General features: G+C 34.3%; 1 protein-coding gene across 1 annotated transcript; it reads right to left on the bottom strand.

Annotated features, from left to right (window-relative positions):
* Nucleotides 1–3,144: 3,144 nt before the first annotated feature.
* LOC108762774 (uncharacterized) lies at nucleotides 3,145–9,177 on the bottom strand. Its single transcript, XM_018509936.1, has 4 exons — nucleotides 9,100–9,177; nucleotides 8,571–8,758; nucleotides 7,427–7,534; nucleotides 3,145–3,391 (listed from the first exon to the last, which is right to left on the bottom strand). Exons 1-4 carry the CDS (start codon nucleotides 9,175–9,177, stop codon nucleotides 3,256–3,258), a joined length of 510 nt encoding a protein of 169 aa, XP_018365438.1. The 3' UTR covers nucleotides 3,145–3,255.
* Between the last annotated feature and the right edge of the window lie 2,931 nt (nucleotides 9,178–12,108).

Here is a 12,108-nt window from a genome sequence, read left to right as displayed (position 1 = left end):
GTATATCTAACTGATGCTAAAATATTGACACAGCAATATCGAAAATAATTTATCAATATGTATCGTGATCATCTCTAAGTATCTATATCTCACATGAATAATTTTTAATAACACTCGTGTTAGATTAGCAAAATGTTAACAAATAACATCGCACATATCGTTTGACAAACGAAAAAAACCATGATCGAAGCACCTAAAAATTTAACTATAGGTCTGAAAATAATTTCATTTGAATCATCAAAATATAAGACTCTTAAAATTGGTTGCTAGAATGTTAAAATTTTTACAACTGCAGCATTGTTTAAGTGCTACGTAATTATTTTAATGTTCCGATAAGATTATTTTTAAGTCGGTATTTAGCTAAATTTTTAGATACTTCAGTAAAATAGTTTTTTTTTCCCTAAACGAATATGAAAAGTATTTAAGTTTTGCTTGGAAACTAATTTGACTTTTATTAACACTGATATAACGTTGCATCGCTGATACATACAGAATGTTAAGATTCGATGTAAAATGGAATTATTGCCAACAGAGCGAGGCGAGATTTGTGATATCTATTGAATCAGAATAGATTAATTTTGAATTATCGTCCCTATTTATGCACATTGCGAACCATTCGAATAGAATTCAGCGATTTGATTAGCGTTCGACAGAGTTAGACTAAAATTTTCCGCGTGAGCCAAATTTACTCACGCTTGAAGATGATGTGCTTTTCACCAGGAGTACATTGACAAGAGTGGGAAAGGTTGACGAGACAGAAAAATGTCTAGAAATGTTCTCTTTCCATGTGAACTCAACATTTACGACTTCATAACTTTTTAGGAGGCGAGAAGTTTTTCTCGTCAAGTGCGTTGCACGTGTAAAGAATTTTTTGAGGGTACATCCATATAGAGGAACAACCCTGTTTTCACGCGACTTGAATACTCTCACTGTCTTCAGTGTGAATACGTGTCATAAAGGTAGTTTTTCTGATTCAGCTAAAATGTATAAAACGAATATATTCCGTCTTACTGAAAACCAAGCAGGAAAAAAGCACTGCTTTTTCTCAGCCGAAAAAATATTTTTCATATTTCATGTACAGTTTGAGAATTAAATATATATGATGTAGTGTGTATTTGATACGTTATATTATAGATATACACCTATCGACGTGAGAAAAGGTTGCATTGTGGATTGTGCCAGCAATTTTATTACCTAAGTTAGTAATGTAAAAAAATTGACAAGATACCGACAAAGAATATCGTTGCGCGTAAACAATTCACGCGCAGAAGAAGGCATTGCTTTTAAATTTCTTATGCGAGAGGGCAAAAGTTTCCGCGAACTTGACGCTGTAAAATGCCCGGCTTTGCTTTTAGGTGTCAGAATTCCCTGGATTCCTATCTATAGCGATTGTAAAATTTAGTGCGTTTTCGAGAACTTTGGATATAAAGTCGGAAATTTTACAACGCGGCTTAGACTTTCGACGAATTTCCTTGTGAAATTTTATTTCACGCGAGTTATCGTTTGAATTATTATCACGAAACTTTTTCGTTGGCCAATACGCGATTTTTTTATGAACTCCCCGAGATATAAATCGAGTGAATAGACAATTTTAAAACACTGAAAATCGCTCACCGCAAAAGTTTTAGAAAGGTTTTTGACTATAATTTTAATGACTCGTTATTATTGTATAGAAAAAACGAGAATAATAAAACAAACAAAAGACGTGCAAAATTTTTTATGTTTTAAATCTTTGACGAACTTACATATTTTTGTATATGTCTAATTATATTAATTTTATGTGTAATTTTTTCTGTGTCTCATATCTCTTACTTCTTTGTTGCCACACTTTTTTGCTTTGCCGTATCGGGTTTGTGACATTTACTGACTTCTCTATCCTTAACTAAATATCAATACGTGAACTTATTTAGTTTACATAATATTATAGTTTTAAATATACAAAAAATTAAAATATCAATTACGAGTATATATTTGTCTTAATCATTATTTGTAAATTACATTTTTTTGCATTATAAAAAGGTAAGTAGTGTTTGCTAAATGCACATCTGTCAATTTTTTCGCTTGGATCAATTCAACTCATGTGTAACAAATTATAATAAAGATAAAGAAATTCAAATAGCAAAATGTTATTAAATTAGATTTATAAAAATCTTTTCTATTAAATATAAAGATTTAGTTAATATTACCAATTAACAGAGTACATATAATTCATTTTATTTAATTTACTTTAACTGCTCGCGTATCAATATTTGATCAGAAAATTATGCGACGATATTATCATGATATTATTATGCAATATATTTTTCTTTCTCAACGAGATTTTTTCTCGACTTGCACTGAATTAACTCTAACGCGGTCTCGCTTAGGAGCAGATACAGAAGCTAAATTGGAAAAATGTGGTAATAACTCTTATCCTTCGTCTATTTGAGATTTACGATCGCACAGCAATTACGAGCAAGTATATAAATACGTTTCCTCGCGATAATTCGATAATACGGCGTTCGTCGTTTCTCCGTTTTCGTTTTCACGCTCTGTACGTGTTCTTAGGTAATAAACTACGAATAAACGGCGGATATACCCGTAGGACTCTTAGTTTGTTGTATAATTGCGTGAGAACAAAATAACGACTTCAACAGAGCTTTAAGGATCTAATAACGCGGTGTAACAAGTACAAAGAATATATACACAATGAAATCTTCGACACGAGAATATGGAACAAAATTATAATGAAAACTTTATCGTAGAGTTATCAGCATAACATATAATAGCAATATCACATATATTTAAATTTTAAAATTAGTTGAGTATTGCAAGACAAAAAAAGAAGTTATTATATAAACGTTATAGTTTATTTAGGAAATAATGTATGTTTTAACATGATACATTTTTACACGCTATTTACAATGTAATGTATGTAAATAATATACATAAAACATTTGCATCTAGAAACATGTAATTCTAAGTAAAAAATATCCAGATAGAATAAAATTTGTTCCATTCATTTAATGAATGATGGTCATTATAATTATGAATAAAACCGTACCGTTTCTATATTTTTCTTGTTAAATTATCAATTGTTGGTTGCTCGATATCTCGAAAATTCTCAATCAGTTCACGTTTCTATTCAACGTATATGTAGTTTTTATGTGAATCATCGAAATTTCTTACAGTGTCAAGACTGTTTCCAACGCTGGTGCAATTAGGCTGTTTACTTTGCGAAAAAAGCACGGTAAACTTGCGACGATTTTTCAGGAATCACGCGAGGACTCCAATCAAGTCGAAGAGTCCCAATGGACACTGCGGTTGGTACTTGGAGCAGTTTCTATTGCGGCCAACCAGCTCGGCCTCGATAACATCTCGCGACAATCCCTCGTGTCTCGAAGTACTCGGACTGAAAGCAGAGAATTCTCTAATATAATTAAATCGCGACTTATTGTCTTTCAGTACTTACAGTGACTTTTTAGAAATAGTAAACATTAATTAGTAATTTATTAATAACGAACAGAATAAAAGGTAGTATATTTTTTAAATTATTTTAAAAGGATTTCTCAAAGTTTCAAAAAGATATAATAATTAAAATATATTATCTTCTAATTGAGAAGATTTAAAAACTGCTTTTTGAAACGAATGAGAATGTATTTCACCAACCATCATACGAAACCTAATGGAATCAACGCATTAAAGACACGCTGTGATTAGCCAATAGTTTTCCTCTATTAAATATTAAATTAATATATTATCTATAATAAATTAAAAAGAATACTTTTATACGAATACTTTTTGTTTAAAATAATATATAATCTTTTATGTTAGAAATATTTAAGATATATATTTGGGTTATCATGTTTCTTTATTTATAATGCGCCAGTACACTGAAAGAAAAGATTGGCTGCTGCAGCAAATTAGATGGTAAAATATGGAATAGCATTTTTAATTGGTTGCAACAGCCAATTTTTGGATGCTGCAGCCAATTGTTGGTTGTGTTAGCCTATCCGCAATGTTAGTATAGGATTTCGATTGACTAATGCAACCAAAAATTGGTTGCTACAGCCAATTAAAAATGCCATATTTAACCATCTAATTTGTTGCAGCAACCAATCTTTTCTTTCAGTGTACCTGAACTGTGACAACTAATAATGGCCCAGCACTGGGCTAATTGTAAAACCCTATATGAGAAAGGATTTCTTTTTCATTTTTAAAGGAGATACAAGATTTTTAAAGAAGATAAGAGAAAGTAATGAACATTTATTACCTTTTCGCAATGTCGCATGCCCTAGCAATTAAACATTTATGTAGATTTTAGAGAATCTCATCCGAGGATTTCTTTAGAATGCTTTTATCTTGATTCTACCGAAAATAACGACGCTATCTTTATAATTTTTTTCAGCGTTCGAAGAATTTAACCGAAAACTTCCATCACGAATGTGCACGTTCGGTAACGCATTCTTGTACATTCGCGAATAACGATCCGAAGGAAAATCGTATGGGTTTCTTTCGTAATCGACTTTTATTCATTCGTCCTCTCTTGGCGTTTTTCGCTTGGGAAGCATTGTAAGCTCCAACGGTAAAAACAACTCCCTCATCTTGCATGGCAATTGTCATTTCGAGAAAAACCGATTTCACCGGCCCAATTTTTATATCGTCTTTTGTTATAGCGATACGATCGGTTTATTGGAGTTTTATTTCGACCTCTCATCCTTTTTTTTTCTCCTCCCACCCTTTTATGCGACTCCCCCTTCTCGATGAGAGACGATAAATCTTGAATATCTTGCGTGCTGGAAAACGAACTGAATGAAAAATATTTCCCTTCACGATAATGTTTCGCGAGTTTTTTTCCGAGTTCGCGGGAGTAAAGTTGGATCCCAGGATGCCTCCTGAAATATCCGATGGGTGATATCGCTTCGTGCTTTCCGACCTCCGGTCGCTGAAGTGCCAGACGTTTCGAAAAGTTTATATACTGGTTTTATAAAAATTTAAGAACGCTGTGCATAACTTTGCGACTTCGTTATCTTGTACAAACCGAATGAAGTTATTCGACATTTCTTACCAAAGAAAATAATGAAAAAGCGCAGGGTATATAAGTGTTCGTCAAATCTTCCTTCCAAACTGCAACGCAGAAATTGTAATATTAAATGAACGACAGGAAGTGTTCACCATTATTGTATTGAGAGATATTATAGACGACCATTTCTCTCGTTGTTGTTTATTTCATCATACTTCTACCTTCTCTGGTTTCTCGTGATTTTTCGATCGGCGGTTCGCCAAGAAAAATCTTTCCCAAAGCGGCAGTTCACGGAAAGAGACACGGAATTTCCTTGTAATTTCGCGTTTCTTCTGGGAGTCAAAAAGAGATGAGGACACATCCGAGCTTGGTGTAATAACGCATCAACGTTACCAAGCAACCTGACGCTAACAACGAAGACGTGAAACGAGTACGCTTTGTGTTCTTTCTTTTTTCTCTTCGCTATTCTTGCGCAGATGAGCGAGGAACCGCGCATTGTCGTTATCATCGCCGCAACGCGACGATACGAGGAGTTGCGTATCTCGTGTCGGGATACAAAAATCTTAAAGAGACGACCGTACTGTTCCTGTCATTTGTGTACCTTGCACGCTGCATCTTCCGCCCCAGATCCGAGAAGGGTCGTTAGCAGAACTCGCTCTAATGGCTAGACGAGAGGACTAATGTTCGAGGGATCGAAGAGTCTCGTCTCAACCGTGGATTCAACCGTGAAATGTTTTTTACGAGAAATAGTTAAATGTTCTTCAGCGAGTTTCAGCTCATTTACGTGCGTTCGTCCGCAACGAGACGTGTGCTCATTTGCATAATAGGACAAAAACATGTACATAAATCGAGGGGGTAACCACTCAAAAAATAGGTGTACACCTGGATTTCGGACTTCAAGACTTCATCGGACTTCACTGGAATTCATTGAACTTCATCGGAATTCATGAATTCATCGGACTTCGTTTGACTTCATCGGACTTCATCGGAATTCATCGGATTTCACTGGAATTTATATGCAACATAAATGTTATCTGGGATATTACTTTTGCAGGAATATTGTTAATTTACATTTCTGTAGTATCTTTGCAATATTACATTGCAATCTGCAATATTGTAATATTGCAGCAATATTGCTTCAATTTTCTGTGCTGTATGGGATAGAACGCGAAAGTAGAAGGAAAAGCTCGCGGCGTACCCACATTTCGCAGACGCAATATGCGATTCATTAACGTATTATGCAATTGTGCGCCGCACGTAGGTGCCTTTTCGTCGTTCTCGTGGCGTCGACAACGGCGACAATGTCATTTTCGCCCACGAGTCCGTGTTCTTTATTCATACATTCCTGGTTGGAGAGCTTATTCGCTCGCGAGAGAAAGGTCGAAGCCGAGCCAAGCGGATGCACGTCTCTATATAGGATGGGCGAAGGTTGCTGCGAGGAAGCCAAATTTGCTTTTCCATGGTGCGTATCTACTCCAATTTGCAACGCCTTGGAATACCGCATTTCCGGAAGAAAAAAAGAAGCCCACGAGCGATGCCCCTATTCCTTCTTTCTTTCTCCTGTTTTTTTTTTGCAGGAAGAGAGGAAACTCGCGTCTGCATTCTTTGGCCCGTTTTACACGTTGGTTGACTGAACAATACCGTGTAATGTACGAGGGAAGAAATTCAACCGTGAGTTTATAATCCAAGTTTTATCTCTGAAAACGTTGTGTACAAATCTTTTTATATGAGTTCTTTCCTGAATAATGAAGATATTGAGATTCGTTATTAAAAGAATTACTTCTTTGCTATTATTACCAAGCTTTGAAAAACGTAACTTATTTCGAAGAACGTAGCTATAATAATCTTAATTTTAAATGTCTTATCCAACCATTTTGTTATTATTTATTAAATACATACGTTAATATAACAAGACGATGTTTACTTTGAAACTAATTAATTACAGAAATATAGAATGGATTACATTTTGGCTAATGGAAGTTAAGAATAACAAAATGTTATTTAATTTAAGGAATTGATTTTGCTTCTTTGATATTTAACAGTGTAATGGTATCAAGCAAAAGTATCTTTATTAATAAAAAAGTTGTAATGGAAAAAGCATTGGAAAAGTATTGAAAAAAGAACACTGGATACTATACCGAAAAAACATTTAAGAATTAAAGAACAACCGAGAATTTATGACATTTTTAATTTTTCCGAACGTAGAAGTTTATCAAAGTTTCTCTCTGCGTTCTTTTAGTAACAAGAAATAATTTGCTTCACTCTGGCGTCATGCACTATCTCTTTAAAACGAAGTAACTTGGAACTAAAAACAGAGTTGTACGAAAAAAAATAATTTTAATTGTGTATTGTTCTAACTAAATAATATCATGAATTTATCATAAAGTTTCGGCCGTTATCGTTAATGCCAACGATGGAACTTACGTGAAGATCACATGCACGATGTCACCGATCAACCCATTATGTTGGAGCGGAAACTCCGAGGTCTCGCAGATTGCTCTCAGCAGACACTCCCTTCCGGAATACCCGGAGCTATGGCAAAAGGAGAAAAATCAAGAAAAGCTCACGGCGAGACGCGGAATTCGAAGGAGGTTGAGGAGGAATGGGAGAGAAAATCGTACGGTCTTGGCAACAACTGTTTACTTTGCGCCTTACGATTCTCTAAATACCGGATTGAAGTGCATACGTAATTGGTAGGTACCTATGTATATTCACGTCGGACAGTGTAACGCAATTCCCAGACGCCCTAAACGCTCATAAAATGAAACTGGGAGTGCATTCGCCTCGAATCTCTCCGCTGATTTCCCTTTTATTCGCCGCCACAACGCCTAGGTGAAACTTCTCTCGCTCGCAAGATCAACGCCAATTTAAATGCAATAATTGATCGATTTTAATTGCATCATGCATGGTAATTGGGTGATTTACGACATACTAGTTCAATAGTTGGTTTAACGATAACTTTTATCTACTTTGTGGAGGTCTATTAATATCAAAATATCAAAGTAACAATCAAAAACGAGCAAAGAAGTTGTTAGATTAATAGTAAAATAATATATATTTGAGGTACAACATCAATCAAAAATCTTACAAATTAAATTAATATATATTATTTTACTGTTAATCTAACAACTTTTTTGCTCGTTTTTGGTCGTTACTTTGACATTTTGCTGTGTCAAATAATTGAGCGTTTTATATTATTGCTATTAATATTAAACATTAGGATAGGAAGTGTCAAATGCGATTAGAGACCGAAATGAGGAAATAGAAGTAATAAAGTTCCACCAAGAATGTATAAAGACAATCTGTTTTTATTTATAATTCCCGATTGCGTTAGTTTTAAATTTTGTTATTATAAAATGATAATATCAGTAGATTATTTAGCAAACAGTTGGATTAAATATTTTTAGTTTGAGAAAGCACGAATATCTTACAATGTTATTATAGATCAGCTATTCCGGAATTTTAGATTAGATGGAACATGAATACCGTAACGCAATATGAAAGGATTATCCACGAAAGGAAGATCCACGTGCTCGTAATTTGTGCAATTATTTGTTTGCTAACTTGCCTCTCAAATTTACTTTCCAGAACTCGATAGATTGTGGCTCTCTCGATATTCCTCTTCCTCCTTTTTAGTCCCGTCCAGGGCTCGAGAGATGTTATGTTTGGCGGTAAAACGTAGTTAGCCTCGAAGAAGTAGGATAGTGCGATCGAACTCAGAGGATCCTCGAGTGGCACCGCGAGAGCGACGAAGATCTGCAGGAAACGTTAATCGCATAATCGCCGAACGATTTCATTTCTACATTGGACTATTCTCGGAATTGGGAAAGTTTTAAGAGAACAAGATCTTATTTTCTCTCTCTCTCTCTCTCTCTCTCACTCAAGATTCTGACAAAGGAAACTTATATAATAATAAAAGATGTCTTAAGAAAGACAGAAATATATATATGTTCAAAAAGCTAATTAAAATATGTTAAAATGTATTAAATAACAGGAAAAAAATATATTTAGTAACAACAATTACATGTAATTATATTGTAACTAACGCAATTTATCGATTCAAAAAAAATGTTAGTAATATTTTTACATATACTTACACCCATATTACTGTTTTCTGGAAATGTTAGACTTCTAATAGGCCGATGTAAAATTTTTGCAATATCCGAGTTTGCCATCTTTGTTAGCACAAGAGGCGACGTCAGTATCAAATTAAATACAAAAAGTCTGCAATTTAGTATATTCATCTTGGATTAGACATAATAAAAATTCGTTTAAGTAAAGAGTAAGTAAATTACTATAAACATATATTATTATATCATACATATAAAATTACACAGATATGTATTTTTTCCTTCTTTGTTTTTTCTTTTGTCTATTTCATCTTGCAATATTTTCTTCTTGTTCGAAAGTTAATGAAAATTAGGTTAGTATTAGTCAAGTTTATTACTTTAGTACTCACGCGATAATAAATAAAAAAAATTAATTTGTCAAGCTTACAAGATCTTCTCTGACTGGCAACACATGGCAGGTGGGATTCCTTTAAATCTGCAGACTTCAGAACTTTGTATCGATTTCAGTCACCGAAAAATCACTTTGCGACATTATGCAGAACCGGTCTGCAAGCGTCATTCTGTACAGTTATGACTGATGAACGTTAATCTGGTGTATACATAAACCTTTTTGTATTAGTTTACCATCTCCTCGAACGGGATATTGAGCTGTCGAAAATTGTACGATTATTATGACAATTTAAAATTATTGTAAATGTTAAAATGAAGAAAATTTGTTTATGACAATTAATGACGTTGCATGAATTTAATTCGAAATGAATCATCGAGTGATGAACTTTTTTCGAGAACTCGGGAAATTTTTATTTTCTGAAATTCGAAAGTACATAATGTGAACTACCACGGACATTGGTGCGTACATGAAATATGCATAACGCAATAGATACAATGTCATATACAATTGTATATATCGCGTTATGAATATTTAATGTACAGCTTCCGAGGAAGCATTTTATTTCTATTAGATTTATTCTTGAAGATAAAGAGAGAGATACTAATATTACTATTTTATTTTATATTTCAATTTTTTATAATATAATATAATATAATAGTGATATAATATAATAGTGAAACAAAATTAATGCAATTATTTGGATTTTCTAGATAAATAATATTGGACATTTCAAATTGGAATAAATCTTCCATATATAATTAATAATATACTTCTCACTCTCAGATTCCATTTCGGTTTATTTGAAATGCTGATTGAAGTTTTTAATATCCTTCTGCAGAGATCACGCTATATAAATTTTACTTTATACATTATAGATAAGTAGTAGCTTAGAGATGAAATAAATTGCAAAATTGTAAAGCAATGATATTTTAATATCATATAAAATTTTTTTTGTTTAGAATACTTACATTCTTTAGTATCATGCATTTAACTTTTACTGTAATGAGATATTCAAATGTATAAAAAGAACAGTTATTATAATGTTACCTGATTTCCAATAAACACATTTTTAAAAACAGATAAATTTTAAATGCTACATTTTCTTTTGAGAATAGTTAAATTAAGATTATTTTTTAAAAATTATTATTTTTATCTAAAAAGATAAATCCATAGAACTTACATATTTAGACAGAATATGTAGATATTGATTTCTCTCTTTTAATTATATATTTAAATTCATTTACATACAATATTCCACAAATTCTTAAATTGGCTTATGCCCTTTTTTCATATAATTTTTGTAATTATAACTATTGAGCTTTAGATTAATTTTATAGATTTATTTAAATTGTTCTGATCTGATAATGGACGGTCCTGTAATTAAATTTATACGAAAGAATCACTTTTCTCGAATACGCGGTACAGAACGACAGATTATCAGCGTTATCGTGTCCCTTGTAAATATTGGCGTAGCGTTTCTCGACGTGAAGAAATGGTTCGCGAGCTCTCGCACCAAGTGTTTAATTAAATTTGCATAGGTACTCTTCGGACTTCGGGATTTGCTCATGGAGGGTGGGTTATCGTCCATAATTCTCAGTTACGTGCTGAAACGCAATTATGATCTCTCTCTCTTACAATGCGTCAGACTTAGCGGCAACGGGGCAGTCGCGATTAAAGAAATCCACAAGAGCGACTGCGCATTACGCGAAGGTAGAGTGCAGCTGCGGCTTAAACCGCGCGTATATAAATGAGCCTATCCTCCCTATGGCGTGGCCATAGCGGATTAGCGTTCGCTTTTAATTTCCCTTCGCATTTTATCTCGCTTTTTATTTTTCTGTTTTCTTCTTGCGCGTTGTGTCGCATCGCGTCATGTCGTGCACATCGAAGAGCGGTTTCCGCACTCGCGGAACGAAAGCACGGCACAAGAACCACGAACACATAGTGAACGGGATGATAATGAAGCTTCATAATACGCGGCGAATCACGGGAAAGCGGCGCGGGTAATTAAACGCGACGCGGACGCGGCTTAATGAAACGCAACGAATGCGAAGTCACGTATTTTTAAGAGACGCGATTAACGTTCGCATCTCCGCGCCACAAAGATAAGCGTCGTGGGGATATAAAGCGGTGGATTTATGCACGAGCGCGAGCTAATTGATGTAAACGTATTAGTTACCCGCCGCGAGTCGCTGTAAAGACGTCAAGAGGATTGCTTAAAGCCTAGTCTACAATTGCGTAAACGTACCGCAACTCGCGGTCTTACACGCGTAAAGGAACACGGTAGTGTCACTGCGCTTGGCTTAGCGTCAAGATCAACGATATATATACATAGACCAAGCATTCTGTCCGTAGCTTGAAGCCGGATTAGGATCCGTGGTGTCTCTTTCTATTTTGATGACAGCAGTGCGAGAGAGTGAAATAGCACAGGTCCTAAAACGCCACATAAACTGTCAATTTCCGGCTCCACCACTGAAAAACATGGGAATGCTTGGTCTATGTATAAATGTCGTTGATCGAGATATTACCGTGGGTGCGTTTCGAGTTACGCATGAAGCGCATGATGCATCATTTGTTCTTGTTATTTACCAATTAATAAAGAAGGATAAAACGATACATCATGCGATTTCTGGTTGAACTTTAAAAAC

This window comes from Trachymyrmex cornetzi, unplaced genomic scaffold, assembly GCF_001594075.2.
Source record: "Trachymyrmex cornetzi isolate Tcor2-1 unplaced genomic scaffold, Tcor1.1 scaffold321, whole genome shotgun sequence".
In the NCBI taxonomy this organism is placed as follows: Eukaryota; Metazoa; Arthropoda; class Insecta; order Hymenoptera; family Formicidae; genus Trachymyrmex; species Trachymyrmex cornetzi.
Note: the sequence above shows the minus strand (reverse complement) of the source record. Positions and strands in the feature narration are given on the sequence as shown.